The 18225-nt window shown below is 34.8% G+C and overlaps 1 protein-coding gene across 2 annotated transcripts in view; it reads right to left on the bottom strand.

Annotated features, from left to right (window-relative positions):
* The window catches only part of LOC110111170 (ribosome biogenesis protein BMS1 homolog), a 40330-nt gene extending 23057 nt beyond the window's left edge, over positions 1-17273 (bottom strand). For both annotated transcript variants that reach the window (XM_020842928.2, XM_020842929.2), the window contains exons 1-7: positions 17127-17273; positions 16212-16358; positions 16014-16104; positions 15762-15880; positions 14783-14973; positions 14354-14564; positions 3733-3973 (exon numbers count right to left, since the gene is read on the bottom strand). In XM_020842928.2, the coding sequence (XP_020698587.1) occupies positions 3733-3973; positions 14354-14564; positions 14783-14973; positions 15762-15880; positions 16014-16104; positions 16212-16358; positions 17127-17255 (1129 nt within the window). In that variant the 5' untranslated portion in view covers positions 17256-17273. The remainder of the gene's footprint in view (positions 1-3732; positions 3974-14353; positions 14565-14782; positions 14974-15761; positions 15881-16013; positions 16105-16211; positions 16359-17126) is intronic.
* Positions 17274-18225: the final 952 nt, after the last annotated feature.

Here is an 18225-nt window from a genome sequence, read left to right as displayed (position 1 = left end):
TTTAAATATTTTTGAGATTTTGGGATTTTCTGGATTTTGGATGATCTTTGGAATTTTTGAATTTTGGTATTTTGTTTGAACTTTTTGGAGGCATTTAAAAATATTTGTGCACCCCTCCGGTTGAGATCTGCATTCAACACGGCCATTATCGGGGTGTTTGGGGTCATTTCCATTTGTATCTTGAACCTTGTCGACTCTGTCTAGCTATCGATAGAGGATCGGATTTCTCGTAGGCTTTATACCCTTGATAGTGAATTCTCATTGTTATAGGCCTTGAAGGCTTAATATGAATGTATTAAGACAAATATAACGATCGCCACAACCGTACATTTGTTTGTTGGTTCGAACCCTGTCGACTTCTATTGACCCGCGCAGCATCTCTAGACGTCACGTGTATGCCAATAACACGTTCGCCGGGGCCCATGCGGGTGTTTGGAGGCATTTCGTAATTATTTATTGAACCTGGTCGACTCCAACTTGCTTAGAAGGATCGGGTTCAAATTTAATAACCCGCGCAGCATCCCTAGACGTCATGTGTGTACCAATAACACGCTCGTCGGGGCCCATGCGGGTTGAGATTGTACTTTCCCCTTTAGTGTACCTATATGTATACAATTTATAGTGCACGTGCAGGGGTATTTATTTCAGACTTTATTGACGCCTTCTATCTGCTTGTACAAGGGTTGTAGATCCGACGGCGTGAAGTAGCAGCTTTTGAATGGAATTGTTTGCTGCTTTGCACAGGTAGACTGTCGTGCAGTACTTGTATGATTTATGAAGGTAGATTGTAGTGCACAAACGAATCTCTTGCTTTGCTCCGTAGGTGCTTGCATTTGTTGAATGTGTCCCATCTCTTCTCGTAGCGGGCCAATGTGTTAACCTCAATTGTATGGCTGTTGGCTACAAAGAGACTTTAGCCTTTATTGTTCATTATAGATCATCACCCGTATGAGCATTCTGGTGTATGTGGTGACTCCCTCATCATTAATAGTGATCATTCGTATTCGTCACTATCTTCTATCGCTTATTGTAGAAGATCTCCCATACTATCGATGCATAATACACAACGTATGTAGCTTTTCATGCAAGGGGGGATGATAGATTTATTGGACGTCGAATGGTGATTGATTATAGGAGTGCTATAACATCCACATCTATTGATCATCACCCGCCAATGTATATTATTGTGCATGAGATGCATTCTCCATCACGGATAGTAGATCCTTGTATTCACCACGATCTTTTATCTTTTTCCTATAAAGGATCCGCCACACTAATGATACATTCACTATTGTTGTTTATAGGTAGGATCATTATAAGAGCGAAGAGTTTCCCTGTAGTAGCTTGTAGGAATTTACACTTTAATATGGTCATTTCACATTCATAGGAATTTGCACTTGATATGTCAATCAACCACCTTCTACTTGCAAGGGATATGTGTTTGTATGGTAACTTAATTGCGTTCATTCACTTCTTCATGCATATTGATTGTCGTTGCTTGCAGGTTTGATTGCATTTGCTTGTGTTTTGACAGTGATCATAGAACATTGTCACATTCACTCCATTCATATCACTTGTTGACATTTGCTTGTACTTAAATTACATGCTGAATTTCTTTTGGTCACATTTGATTGCATGAGTCTTTATCATCATTTGGTGAGTAGATGATATTTGCAAGTTCTGTATTCACTACAAGTCTTGTGTACCCTTCTTTTGCAAGTCCTTGTTCTAGCTCAAGTCTTCATTGTAGTTTATTTGCAAGTTCAAGTTCTCATTTGATCAAAAATGAGTTCAAGTCCGAGTCCAAAATAAGTTCAATCAAGTTCTCTTATACTTTTCAAATTCACTTGAGTTTTAAGCTCATTTTGTTCAAATAAATTCAAGTCCAAGCTCTTTTTTTTTTGTTCAAGTCCTTGGATTTTCAATCCAAATTTCGGCAGCCTCCCAAAGTCTCCCCCGTTTAGTGGAAAAACAAAGAGGCCGCCTACCAGCCACGTCACTAAAGACATGCACGGTTGGTGTTGGTGAGACACCGCGTCGGTTGTATTTGTTTTTCTCCCACCACGCATAATAAAGGCGTCCATGGGGTTTTTTTAAACAGGATTTTTGAAAAGCATTTTTTTTATTTCCCCCCGCTCGGAGGTACTTACGAGCGACCCCGCCTCGCCTTAGGTGCCGCACCGGAGTCCCATCCCACCACACGCACCAAAGGCGTGCTTGGGGCGGTTTTCCGGTTCGCCACGAACATTGAAGTAGAGCATGGTTTAAAATTGCGCAATATGAGGCTCGCCTTGAGGCCCGCCTATGCGCAATTCCAGTAAAAAAACGCCTCGATGCTTACGCCTCGAGTTCTTTTTATGAGGCTTGCGCCTCAACTTGGTTGAGGCCCGCCTTGAAGCCCGCCTCGCCCCACTGGCATGAGGCTTACGCCTCACGCTATATATATTAAAACTTACATAAATCTTGAAGTAAATGTCCGACATTTGACTCTATAGAAGAGGAGAAAGGGGAGAGAGCAATTCACCATAATGATGATTCAAATGAAGAACCCCTTAGTGATTACAGTGCTGATGACTTATGAGTTCTTATGTGATATGTCATTGCTATTTATTTTTGGAAATTGGAATTATATGTTAATGAAAAAAATAATGGGATTTGGGAAAGATAGAATTTTGAGTTGAACTATATTTCATGTTGTCTTATTATTGAGATATTTTGATTTCACTTCATATCTTATGTTTTTTTATATTTTATATTATTCATTCATTTGTATATAAAAAAATTATCATTTTATGTTTACGCAATCTTTTGAATTTGAGGCTTACGCCTCAAAACGCCTTGAGGCTTACGCCTCGCCTCACGAATGAAAAACGCCTCAATACCCGAATACGCAATTTTAAACATTGCTTTCAAGGAATGTGCAGAATGCAGGATTTTCAGTTACAGTGAGTTCTATCTTGGTGATAAAGCAGGATACAGAGCTTTCATAGACCACTTTGGAGTGAGTAGTTCATGTGATTTGATGAGGCGTAAGTAAAGATAATGCAAAATAAAATTCACCACATAATCATGCTATCGAAGTTGAATCTCCACTCAGAAAACTACTGCATACTGTCCCCATGTGAGTTGATAATCACTGCAACTACACACTTCTAAAATAAAATACAAAACAGGGTTCTAGATCTGCTAGACCTTGATAGTCCAGTACTCTGAAAGAAGGAAAATGACACATTGGCTAATGGAGTTTAGCAGCCATAAAAATCACTCTGATTGCAGACTGGAACTTGCAACTTGGTTTCGTTTACAAGAAAATATAGTCATGCAAATTCCAACGGAGCATCTCGAGAGGTTAGCACTATGATCTTCAACAAAGAGGTTAAGGAGCACATTTCCATGCAAGTTTGAAAGTTTGGAACCTAGAGGCAAGCACAATACCAAAAATGCATCCAGAAATGGATAACAAACTCAAATACTTTGCATATAAAACTTTACAGAGTGTCTCTGTAAACAAATGAAATCTCACTTTCGATGGTAAAAATGTTATGCAACCTAAATTAATAAATGAAGTATGAAAAACACCACATAAAAGAAAAAAATAATCAATAAACCTGTTAGTCACTGAAGAGAAGGCCTTTTAGCAAAATAACAGACATTCAAGACAAAGCGCCTAACAATCAAAAAACATCTGCAAACATTGAATAAAAGAGAGGTAGCAGTTCATAAATCAAATACCATTTCTTACACTTGCGCCATTTTCACCATCAACTTTAGAATACTGAACAAAATGGTCATTTATGTCGATGTACACCGCATCTTTATCATACAGAAGGTCTCCAACACCAGACATGGGAGCATAAAAAAGTTTTTCTTTGTCACGAAGTCCTTTCTTTTTGGCAGCAGATGGCAAAGGGCAGGGATCAGCCAGGCTCGTTAACCCAGCTAAGCTGAAGTCACCAACACCAGCAATGTGCACCTGTAACAAAATTGAAGTAAAGGAAATAAATATTGGTATATAACACCCATAAAGCTAAGGTTGCATACACAAATGGCCAACATAAGGGAGTCCAAAGGAGACCAAGTCCTCACAGCTCTATTTGTAGATATAAAAGGAGCCCATATAGAACCTACTTTACTAGAAATTTTTTTATACAGCCATGGTCTACAATGATGATAAATAGCATTTAAGTCAAAAAATAAAATCATCCAAAAAAAATCAATCCCAAACAAATGAATATACTCAAGCAAAATCTTAAAAAGAGGAACTACGAGAAAAACTTTGCCCATCCAGTACATTATGAATATAAACTAAAACAATTGAAAACGGCTATCACTTTTCTATAATTGGCAAAATACAGTACCCCTACCCAATGCATTATGAATATAAGAAAATGGCTCACTTTACCATAATTGAAAAAAAAAAGCTATGAAACACGGACACTTACATGAGAAATAAAATGCGACATGACACGGACATAGGGGCACGGCATAACTTCTAAGGTAGAATATAAAACACTATGGATAGTACATTTTTTTATAAATTATTAATATAAAAATGAAATTAAAACACAGAATATCTATTTTTTCTATAAAAAAATATTATAAAATGAAATTTACTATCATATCTATCAAACAAAAAGCTTAGGAAAAAAAAACAATTATATATCAATATGTTTTCAAAAACACTTAGTTTTGAAGTACACTTAATCATCAATAACATAATAACATTACATTAATCATTTTGCATTACTTTATCAGTATCAAAATTATATATCCACAAATATTCCAATATATATGAACCATTAATGTACAGTTAATTGACCCAACACACTTGGCATCATGACCATCACCGCCATCAACACTAATATCCTCTGCAATAAAACCTTCACCATCATTGATAACAATATAATTTGCTAAACTAGCTCATTAATAAAAAATAACTTTGTCATCACATGCCCTAGCCATGGTAGGGTGTGCCTGATTGTGTCCAACTGCTACTAAAAAAAATTAGCATATTGAGCCGTGGTTTAGTTATGTTCATGTCCGAAAGTGTCCGCCAAAGACAATGAAGGATTTTTGTAGTGTATGTGCTTCATAGAGTAGTCAATAATACAAGACTAGTTGTAGGACAAAGGACAAGTCAACATTGACAATATATAATTCTAGTGGTCTACAAACTGGTATGGATAAACCTAAAAGTTAAATAAATACTTTAAACCCATGTAAACTTATGCTTAACTGCATATGATTTAACCTAAGTGGCAGCAAACGAAACAAAAAATTTAAAAAGGCTGCAGTATTAGAATACTTGAGTGACAATAGCATCAAGCCACTTTATCCTTCACATTCTCATTTTCATCCATTACTTCTTAAATGATACAACTATAAAACCTCATTTTGTGTGCTCGTCAAAGTTGTCCACATGTCCAACAATTTAAAATAAGGTTCAACTGGCTTGCCTACAAAATGCAGTAGGACTATAGGAATGAAGTCCAAGAGGAAAAGAAATATTTGATTGAGAATAGCTTTGAACCACTCTTTTTCTTCTCATTTCTATTTTCATACAGCACTACATGAATACCACCTATAACACCCCATTTCACACATTTAATCAGAGTCATTCACATGCCCAATTTTTAGTTTTGATCACCTTCTCTAACAGAATCAGTCGGACTAAGAACAAGGTTCAAGAGGGATCAACCCTGCACCACTTCGCAAGCCAATACCACAATACTGACTCATTTTGCATCTTTGTCAGTTGGATTAAAGAAAACTTCCAAGATAGTCCAAAGAATATTGCCCGAGTTCGACATCACTGCATGTTAAATGGATCAACTAAGAGCTACCAACAAGATCATTCCCTAGCAAGGCCACAGGTAATATTCCTTTACTCCAACTTATGTTAATCCTCGGACTCTGAAATTTTAATTTTTGTCTTGATTTCCCCGCAACCATCACTATGTACTCTAGCCACCCAAGAGACGTCACATTGTCATTTCCCATATGAGAGTAGCCATGCCAAGAATATTCCCTGAAGCACCGTATTGCCTTTTTTATGTTAATCTATGCTGAATCAAATCGCCTACCAATCTTATGTCAGTCATCTGGTCGTTTGATGCTTGCCATTTGGTATATGATCACTTTCTAACCTGCCATGTGGACCAAACCTCTATTGTTTCTAGATCCAGTAGCTTGTTAATTCAGGTCATTATCCACTCTAAAAACACTTCAAGCTAGTTAAGTTAAAAGTACTCCTTCCTCAGCCTTCTCAAGCAAGGTTATGCTATATAGACAAAGTCAAGCTCATACATTCTAACAAATTGTAGCCCAAGAGAGCCGGAAATTTCAAATTTTGAGAAGCTCTTTAATACTTCTTTTTTAAGTAGTAAAATCATCTCCATATTAATATAGTGAGCATAGCCCACAATGTCAAATAACTTAAAATATTGTGCGACATCTCTTCTTTTTCATCCCCTTTTTATTACTCCAGTCAATTGACCAAAAACTCAACCCTCAGTTTGCTTACCTTTGACCAAGCTTTTTCTTCGTTCCTTTTGGTAAAGTTACATAAACTCAAACTCAAATCACACCCACCACCGATCACTCCGACCATTTCTTGTCATTCCCAATACCACACACACAAATGTGAATCATGTGTAATAATGATTTGTTACATGTAAACCACTTAGAGAGTCTACTCAAACTTATAAAAAATACAAAATATAACAAGAGAGAAAACTCTCATGCGAAGCAACATTGATGCAAGACGACACGGGGTTTGGATTTTCTAGTACAACTAATATTGTGCACAGTATGCTTTCATGCAACAAAAATTTAGGAAATTGTATATCACAAGTTATCAATCAATCCAATAATTCACTTTAGATAATAGCAAATGATGGTAGTCTTTCAACCAAATTGACAATGAAATTACCATAAATAACTAATAATCTCAACAAAAAATTTGAAACATAAATCAATGACCAAGCAAATTACTTGTCACAAAATCCAATTTATTATGTATCAATTTTTTACCAAAACGAAGAACACTAAAGTAGCGAACAATAAATTATCAAGAATAAATAGTCAAAGAACAAAAACATCACAGTAGAGGAAACTAAGCCTCAAACTAGCATTAGGAGATCGCTTCACCCAAAATCACAAACACGTTTGAGCCCCGCTTGTAGGATTAACACATCCAACTTGTACTCATAAGATTGAAAAATAGAATAGAAATTTTATTTAATTCAAAAGTTGTTAATTATATGCCTCAAACAATGAAATATAGACTCATCATAAACTAAGTTAATATATAAGATTGACATTGACAGGATCAATCTCAATTAAAGTTTACATTAGCTTCAAAAGATAAAAATTTATACCTAAATCTAATTTTAAATTCCCATGGCATCCATACAAAGCCCACCCCTCATAACAACGATAAAATAACAATTTTTAGTGCTTTGCAGATCTTCTGGTTATGTGCTCCCCAAATCCCATAACAGATAAAGCCATGTTATCAACATTCCACATAAATCAGTAAAATACAAGAACCGGAACCACCGTTCAAAATATGGAATGACTTCAAAAAACATCACCCACTCTCTTAATTCAAATTATATTTCCACCAATAAAAGGAAATAGATCAGTCATAGAGTATAAAGTCAATCCATACACAACCATGTGGATGAATCCAAATTCCATCTCCCCCACATAGAATACAAATTCCATCTCCCACCAATTCCACATCAATTTGCCAATAACAACAACAACAACAAGCCTTAATCCCACTAGGTGGGGTCAGCTACATAAATCTTTTTTCTCCATTATACCCTGTTAAGAGTCAAATTCTCATTTAAATCTAATAAAGAAAGGCCATTTCTAATACTTTCTAACCATCCTTTTTTAGGTTCACCTCTATCTTTCTTAAGATAGGCCAAATCTAATACATCTACTCTTCTAATTGAGTGATCGAAAGGCCACCATTTTGGGTCCAAACCATCTAAGACGAATCTCTTTAATCTTATCTACCACTGTAGTTACTCCAACATTTTCACGTATATGCTCGTTTCACATTCTATCTCTAGGAGTAAAATCACTAATTCACTTGAGCATCCTCATCTTTGCAACACTTAACTTAATCTAATGCTTCTTGTTTAATGGCTAATATTCTGTGCCATAAAATATTGCAGGTCTCACCACCATCTTATGAAATTTTCCCTCAAGTTTTAGGGGTACTTTTCTGTCACGCAATAGACTCGATGCATTCCTCCACTTCAACCATCCAACTTGAATTCTACTAATAATATCCTCATCTAGTTCACCAACACTTTGAACAATAAAACCGAGGTATATAAAATGTGCAATCTTACTAATGACTTGATCGCCCAAACTCACAATCCTCCCACTAGATCTATCACTACTAAAATTATACTCCATGTATTTGGTTTTAAATCTACTCAAATGAAAACCTTGGACTCTAAGGTTGACCTCCATAATTCATGTTTTCCTTCAACTCTCTCTCTAGTCTCATCAACAAGAAGAATATCATCAGTAAAAAGAATACACTAGGGTACATCCTCTTATAAATGTCTGGTAAGAACATCTATGATTAAAGAAAAAAGATATGGGCGGCTTAAGTTGATCCTTGATGCAATCCAACTTATAGGTCAAACCACCTTGTATTTGAACACAAGTAACAACTCATGCAAAAATATCCTTACTGACTTAAATACAAGCATTATTAACTCATTTCTTTTCTAAAACACTTATTTTGGAACTTTATCATATGATTTCCCAAAATCAATAAATATCATATGTAGATCCTCCTTATTCTCTATATACTTCTCCATCAAATCTCTCAATAAATATATAGCTTCCATAGTAGACCTATCTGGCATGAATCTAAATTGATTTTGAGAAGCATTAGTATCACATCGTAATCTATGCTAAATAACTGTCTCTAGTAGTTTTAATGTATGACGCATTAACTTAATTCCTCTATAATTTACACTCTTATGCATCACCTTCATTCATAAAAATAAGAATCAACATACTCTTTTTCCACTCATCTGCCATCTTCTTAGTCTTCCAAATAATATTGAAAAGTTTCTTAAGCCAAGAAATTTCATCATCTCCTAAGCATTTTCAAACTTCTATTGGAATATCATCAGGTCCAATAGCTTTTCCACACTTCATTTTCTTTAAAATTCTCTCTAATTTCGATTTTACTAATTCAAAGATAAAAATAAAAATCTCTATTTCATTTAGTATGCTAAGGTCACTAAAATCAATCGTATTCTCATAATCTTTATTGAAAAGCTTATCAAAATATCTCATCCACCTTTCTTGAATATCCTCTTTTAATAAAAATATTTTTTTATCTTCATTGTTAATATATTTCACTTGAACTAAATTTACTTCTGCTATCTATTTAATTGGCTAACTTATACATACATATTTCACCCTCCTTACTATATAATCCATAACATAAATCATTAAAAGAAAAATTATTTGCATTGCATATTACTTTCTTGGATTCCTTAGAGATCCATTTATATTAATCCCAATTTTTCAATCTTTTATATCTAAACAGACTTTTATAATAAAGCTTCTTATTTTTTTATCTTTTCATGCGCATTTTGATTCTACCACCAACTATTCTTACTATTAATAACTTTTTCTTTTAATACTCCAATCACATCTAATACAATATGCTTAATATCACCAGCTACTTTTTCTCACATAATCTTAATTTCTCCAAGCACAATAAAATCTTAATATCTTAAATCTTACACTCAAAAATATTTTTTTTGTTAGCATTTTATAAATGTCCTTATCTAATCCTAAGATAATGTTTTATTTTACTTTGCATATTTCACCCTTCATCTTAAAACTCAAAACTAATAAAAATGTTAAGTACATCAATTTTCACTTAGAATAACTATACAATCTAAACGATATATTTTTCTTATTTGAAAATAATTACCAGACTTTTACTATATCATTCTTATAAGTGATGAGAAGCTCCTCTTTTTTTTTTTAAATGAGGAATTAACAATTACAAAATCATAAGCTAGAAAAAAATCCAATATGATCCTGCCACTTTCATTAGTCGCTCCAAACTCATAGCTATCATGAATGATTTTAAAATCTTCTATCATTCTACTAACTTGTTCATTTAAATCTCCTCCAATAAACACTATTTCTTTAAGAGGTATCATTTGTATTTATTCTTCTAAGTCATTCCAAAATGTTAGTTTTGAACATATATCTGAACCTACTCCAAGAGCATAAACACTTATAATATTACTAATTTTAGCATCAATAATAATCTTTAAAGCTATAATTTCATCTCCAATTCTATTAATTTCTATAACATTATCCTTCAAACTCTTATCTAAAATCACACATGCACCATTTCTAGTACAACTTCCATTAGAATACCAAAGTTCAAATTCTAAACTATCAATCTCCTTAACTTCTCTACGCACTATTTAATTTTTTGAATGCATAGAATATTTATCTTCTTATGAATTATAATTATATTAATTCTATTAATTTTTCAGTAAGAAAATCAACAGTCCAAGTTTCTATCCTGATTATAGTTTCTTAGACTAGTTTCTTTGCTCACATCCGTGCATCTCCAATTATATTAATCTCCTTAGCTAACAACAGTCATATGAAGCCATCCATAATGATAGCAATAAAATCACAATTGTTTCTATGCAGAAACCACTCATCAAAGCCAGCTTGAAGACCCTCAAAGCACTATCACTCTCATAAGAAATTGATGAGGACATCGAAGATCAACGGCTACGATCGTGTCTATTCATTTTGATGTATTTGATTTGTTATTTGTACTTTTCTCTTTCTACCCTCACTTGAGGGCTTTATCTTATGTTTGCCCTAGGGGCAATTGTGTCTTTTATTTTCCTTCATGTATTTGGCTATTTAAGCCTTTCCCTTCCTCTTGGAAAGGGATGATGATTAATATGAAAATTTCAGCTTGTGCTTATGGATCTTTTTGTGAGTTCTAAGTTTTCTCTCTTGGGATGATCTCTTAGTGAGTTTGTGAGAGGAGAGGCCCAAGTGGGGCAAAAGCAATGCCAGTCAATCTTGGTGGATTCCAAGGTACGCGGTTCTCTTATCTTTCTTGTTCTTTTATTTTCTTCTTACATCGAATTCCCTCCTCCACCCAATTCATCTTCTAGCTCCACCGCCTAAATCCCACCCACCTATCTAACCACAACCCGCCACCTAGCCGCTCTCTTTCCCCTTTGCCACCGCCCCCCTCATAATTCCCCCCTCATTATGATGATTTCATCATTATGATGATTGAAATCATCATAATGACTTCCTAATTTAGCTCAAGAATGAGAGGGAAAATTTGACTTCCTTAAATTTCAAATTCAAATTTCAAATTCTTTCCATATAGGGAATCCCAAATTAGGAAAGTATCAATCATGAATTCAATTTCAAAATAAATCAAATTAGATTTATTAGTCCCTTTCCTCAATTTTAAATTTGAAATTCAAACTTAAAAAACTTTCCTTATTTGCAAATCTAAATTAGGATAGTGCATAACTCCAAATCTATTTGAATTTCAAATTAGATTTGAGTTGTCATTATCTTTCCTAAATGACATAAATTGTTTTGGAAGTTACAAATCCTCTCCCCAAATCCCTCCCTCTCTCTCCTATCTCATTAATTCTAGCCATTATTACTCCCTTATTAACGCCCCAAATTAAGCCCCTATTCAAATTCAAATTGAGCCAAATTAATCCTCCAATCAATTCCCTAATCCACCTCAGCCCTAGCCGCCCTCTCCCAGCCCTTCTTCTCTCTGATTTCTCTCTCCCTAGAGATTCCTACAAGCTGTCCACGAAATTCCAGCAAAACGTCTTGCTGTCCAGCACCCTTGGGAGTCACGATTTGCTGTCTTGAAGCTCCTTACACCCTATAGCAGTTGTCCAAGGCTTCTCTACGCCGTATTATTTACTGTCCAGATTTCTGGACGGATTCTATAATCTGTCCAGAACTTTTCCATTCTCAACATATCCAGAAATCCAGAGATTGGGAAAATTGCTGTCCAAGTTGTCGGGATCGCTGTCCAGGGAAGTTCTGCACTTTTCCATTGCTGTCCAACCAACCCAACTGTTGCCCAGCCCTCCTGGAGTCCACACCCTGCTGGCCGATGACTCCCAATCCCTCCTAGGAGCTGTTCAAGCTTGTGAAAGGATTTCGATTGCTATCCCATTGCAGAAACAGCCATCGTCGACACCAAAGCTTCATGTCTTCTGTTTCATGTAGGTAAACTCTTCCACCAAACTCTCTTATCTTCCTAGTTCACTTATCACTTGTGGTTATATGTTGATTCACAAAATATCATCCTAATTCTTCCCCGCTAAAGCTTAGATAAATAGAGAGTTGAGTGAGAGACTCGTTCATAGTGCCTAATCTCATTGTTAATTTAGGGATTTACGTTGAACCATTCATGTATGCAATGTTAGATTAACTTGATTGTTTTCTGATCCTAACTCTTACGCGTGTGATTCAGCCTAAGCTTATTTTACCGCTCTTAGTGTTTTCTTTTGTCGTTAGAAAATTCATTGTGAATATATGATTATTATGGCTTCTAACACTTAAGCGTGCAAACTATTCAAGTAATTCAACTTTGCATGATCGTTTTACATCAGAAACAAAGCCACACATACCGCAGGAATTTGTGAAACAAAAGAACTAGAGCCACCATTCAAGATACTGTTATGCCGGTCCAGCATGGACCGGCTCAACCTGGACCGGCCCAGCCGGTCCGGGTTTTCTCCAGGCGGAGACGGGCCAGGGATCAGGCGGAAGTTTCAAAGGGGGCTGGGGTGGGGTCCACTTGAAATTCAAACATGGTTTAAGTGTTTTTGGAGGGAGAAGGAAGGGTAGAGAAGTCCTTTTGCTTTTATTTTGTATTAGATTGTTTTAATAGGGAGTTATGAGGGGAATTAGGTTATCATCTTGTTTTTGAAAAGAGTTTGGTGTTCTAGGGTTTCTTGCTTGGGCTCTTGGCGTTGCCGGAGATTGTTGGAGAGTTGTTCTTCCTCTCGAATTGAAGAACATTGTATCTTGCTTTGGTTTTGTTTGTCTACTAGTGGAATACAATCGTTTCTATTGTTTTCCAAGAATTTCTCCCTATTTTTCTACTGCTTTTGGCTGTTTTACTGCTGTGGACAGCAGTTTTCATCTTGGATCTTTTTGCTTTTGGTGAGAGACACTTGGAAATCCAAGGGGTTCCTATCAGATACCACCCAGCTCTCAAAGTTCAGATCAGATTTCCACTGCTAATAGGAGATGCAGCTGCCACGAGGATAAAGCCAATCCAAAGCGTGTTCCACCTTTCAAGGAAAAATAAAACCACATCTACCATTAACATATGAAACAAAGCCAAGATCCACCACCAAGCACAATAGAGAATGTTACAAAAGATGTCGTGTCACCCTTTTTTTTTCAATTTCTCAATAAATGATAGAGATCCGTTCCTTCACAAGTATATTTACGATGACTTGTTCAAATTTAAGCAACCTTGAGACATTTCCCTGTAGAAATTTCTGAAAGGAACACACAATTTTCTCCCGTACTAGAAATGAAAGCAAGAAGACAATATGAAAACCAGTTCAGAATAAAACTTACAACTTAATGCCCTTAAGCCCCAAGTGGAATTATAACTTTTCTAATGATTTCAATAGGATATGTGGCAAGTATTTGTGCTCAACAAGGCTTTTTTGGTTCCAAGACCCATCAATAGGTCATAAAAAATGTATAATATGCAAAATATAAAATATTGACCATCAAAAACAAACCTTTGGACCAACAAAAGTCACAGTTTATGGCACAGAATATTGAATATAACATTATATAAAATGTTTACATATCTTGCTTGCTATTGGCGTTATTCATATCATTGACACTTCCATTAACATCACAAATAGGAATCAAGTGGGAAGCATTAGGAAAGCATCAAACCAAGGACATCAACTTATTTTATGTTATGATAATTTTGGCGTTATTCATATCATTGACACTTCCATATCATCACTAATAGGAATCAACTGGGAAGCATTAACTACTCTTATAACAGCAGAGCCTGTGCCAGAACACACAAAAAACATGATTTAATACATGGTTTCTTAAGTTAATAAACCACATAGAATCAATCCTCAATAACTTTTACTAGCCACAACAACTCAAGAATTATGTAAACTACCTTCTATTGTTTCGTATTTTAAGTTACCTAATTTTTATTAAAACAAGGAAAAATTAATAGCAACTCCAAAAAATAGATAAGAATTCCAAGAAAAAGCATTACCTTGGTAGCTCTCTTCATATTGCAACCCCGAAGGTAACCATATAATATGATATTTCTATCACATTTTTTATTTGAATGCAATCGCTCAGAAGGTGTTAAATCTTCAAAACGATCTACAAGCAGATAAGGATGTACAGCTCTCCATGATAATGGATGATGTTTCATAACAGAGATAAATCTAGCCAGGTTGTGAATTTCACGTTTAGGGTATCTGTCACGGGAGCAAATCAGTGAAAGTAGTCACAGATCAGCCATCATTCAAAATCTATCAAGACGTTGGAATAGAAAGTAAAGCCAAAAAACACTGGCCAAAAACAAATTACTTAATGCACCAAATATTTGGACTTGTTAGTTAAACACACTAACAATCAACGAAATAAATTCATTAGCTGCATGAAGAAATTTTATTACAAGACAAATGCAACTTACTTCCCATGAATAAGCCCAGATAAATAGAACAACTTTGCCCCTTCTTTTATCTCAGTCCAGAAGCGATGCTTAAGACGCTGCTTTGTTTTTCTCAATTTCTTCACATCTTCAAATTTATCAAGATGTGTGAGCACACCCATGACCTTCGGGAATCCATGGACTTGCAAAATGTTAAGAAACTCAAAAGTTTCCTGAAATAAAGTGTTAAATAAAGGCAAGTTTTAGTTGCATGCATAGATAACTACAAAGGAGCCTAAATAAAAGAACGGCACATTATTTAATATCAGTGAAAAGATTAACTATTTTTAAACAAATTTATAAGCGTCAAGGTTAGACCATACTTTGCCCAACTGATGGCTCCTACGTGACCAACTCAGTTCATATTCAAAAGGTATATAGTATGCATGAAGAATAAGAACCAAAATTAGGAGCTTGAATATAATATAGATGTAGTTAAAAAGTGGTATAAAACTTAAAAGTTTTGTGGTCATCGTATAGAACTTTACTCATACTAAAATTCAAATAAAACTACACTATTTCAAACTTGAACATACATGCTCATACTAAAATTCAAATAAAACTTCACTATTTCAAACTGGTCATCAATCATCATAACACAAACATTTTGTATTTTTGTATTTTTAAAGGTTGTCAATTTTGAGATTCACATCAAACAGGGTCTCACCAATTATAGAATATGGTAAGGGATTGTTGTATGTAGCTTAACCACGCTTTAGCATAGAAATTGTATGATGGTTAGAAATTTCAATCTCCAACATCTTACTATGGGACAAAACCTAATCCAAGCCACCCTCAATACATGATACTTCTTTCCATTTAAGAAAATAACAATTCCATAACATATGATCATTGCATCCTCTGAACAAAAGGATAATGCACTCAAGATGCAGAACTTCCTAGTTAGCAGACAAGATAATTTCTATGATTGGTGAATTGATACAAAAAGTATATAGCTTACCATTTCAAAACCATAACTTCCATCAATCAGCAACAATACAAGGTCAGCAAACTTTGCAGCATCAATCATGCCATTAATATCATTTGGACACTCCACAAATTGTACTCTCCTTTGCTTTCCTGCAGAGGCGGAAAATTTATTTATTATTTCATTGTCTTCCATCAGTGATTTTTATAACCACTCGGTGCCTGAGCAGATGCATGCCAATTTGATGAAAGAAAATAAGGCATCGACTTAAACTTGTTTACAAACCTGTTACAACGGTTATTGGACCTCGAACCTCTGATAAGTTTTGTTTTGTAAAGTGCTTCACTAGACATTTTATCAATAGAGACTTCCCGACCTGAAAAAGCAAAACTTGCAATATTAGCAAAACCCCGTCTAAGTTGATGTCAGAAGTCAATTAAGCTTTCAACTTATATCTTCGTTAGTATTAACCAAAGAAAGTACCTTAGGAGGTCCATGAACCACAACAACATATGGAGCCGGTTCCCCAATCGAATGATCAATAGTAGGAAAATGAAGCCTGCGCTGCTCTTTCTCTGCTGCTTGTGATTGCAACCGCTTGGCTTTAACAGATGAACTAAAAGCAAATGCCTAGAAAAAAGGGGTAATGAGCATTTCAAAATCTTTGGAAGGAACTACATTACGGAACGGCAACAATAATGATCACTTTAGGTGTTACCACACCGATGACGTAATGAACATGATTAGTCATTTAGAAGGTTATGATATAACAGGATATAATACACAATAAATGAGCAATAAGAATGAATGGACATGATTCCATGTACAAATACAAAACAATCAAAGCAACCAACAGCTTGCATAGGAGAAACAAAAATAATTAAAACGTATCATGCTTAAGCATTTACGGAATGAGCCTTAAAAACTATACGCACCCTCCAATTGATATTAGCTCTTAATCTTTATTTGCTTTCATATGCTTATGTGATCTTAAGTAGAGATTACTAACTCATCTAGTCATCTACGTTTCCAATTAATTTATTAACCTGAGCTCTTCCTCTTAGAGAGATTGATGTCCAATTATACTTGCATTTCTAATGAATCTCACATGCTTTTCAATCAACCTTACGTGCTGGAAACAAATTCCATAACACTGAACATAATGCTTAAAGTTCCAGAGTATAACAATATATGTGGGCACATGCATCATAACTTATAAACTAAAACAATACTAATCTTTAATCAATGTATGCCTTTAATGTGCCGCATGCAAAAAGATCCCCATAGTTACAAAAAATTCAATCAATGTGGCCTTCAATGTGCTGCAGGCAAAAAGGCATTTCTGCTTGAGATTGTTACTTACAGAGAAGTTATAGATCAAAAAGAAACTATAATTACCTTTGGATTCTGCTGTTTTCCATCATTAGAAGTCCCTTGTTTCTTCTTTGAGGAAGAATTCTTTGAAGATGCACCAGACTGTGGTGCTCTGTGAGTTTTATGATGCTGCACACCAGTAGCAGTCCCCATTTTATTGCAAAAGTCTCTACAAGAAACAAAAAGTGTAAAAAATTCTGAAAAAGAAAGGGATATGTGAATGAACAAAATTACAACTAGGATAAAATTTGATTAATTAAAAGAAAGAAAATTAACGCTTCAAGCACTTCTAGTAAGCATTGTATAAATCAAGCGAACGCTTTGAGCGCTTCTACTAAAGATGTTAGTGTTATCAATCAAATGTTAAAAGCATGGTTCAATGTCGTTATCACAAAATATCTCTGTTTTATTTAAATTGTTATTGTTGTTATTTTTTAAGTCCAGTACAACCACAATACCTGTTATAATTATCTTTTTTTTTTTTTTTTGAAATCAAAAGAATTTCAAGAGCATTTGAAGCTAATATAAAGGTTTACAATGAATTCAAAAGGATTCTATCAAATAAAGTAGCGGAGAGAAAGGGAGAAAGGTCCCGGCAGACAGAAAGTTTCTTCAATTGGTAACATACGTTATCATATTCTTTCAAGCTTTTTCTTTGAAACAAGTCCCCATTTATTTCCCAGGTACCGCCTCAAGTAAATATATACATAAGATCATTTTCACTTATATTTCCATTCTATCCAGCACCAGAATAAAAAAAAAGAAAGAAAAAATAGTTTACCAGCTTAGTTCAAATAATAAGTAGCTTTATTTTAAATTAAAAGAAACATAATTTTCTTAAAAATACATGTTGTTGGTGGCAAACTCCAACCTCGCAGTCAATTTTTAAATAACTGGATTTTTCTCTAACCTTCTGAGTAAACTTTTATACATAGCCAATTCATGTTTCAAAAATAAACTCTTTCAAATGCTTTAACTTAATCAACAAAAGTTCCAATACTGTAAAAGCATTTCTTACAACAACAATATCAAGCCTTTATCCCACTACGTGGGGTTGGCTACATGAATCATTTTTCTCCATTGTGTCTTATTAAAAGTCAAATTCTCGTTTAAATCTAATAGA

The sequence above is a fragment of the Dendrobium catenatum genome, unplaced genomic scaffold, assembly GCF_001605985.2.
Source record: "Dendrobium catenatum unplaced genomic scaffold, ASM160598v2 fragScaff_scaffold_1557, whole genome shotgun sequence".
NCBI lineage: Eukaryota > Viridiplantae > Streptophyta > Magnoliopsida > Asparagales > Orchidaceae > Dendrobium > Dendrobium catenatum.
The sequence above is the reverse complement of the archived record's forward strand: the minus strand, read 5'-3'. Positions and strand labels throughout refer to the sequence as shown.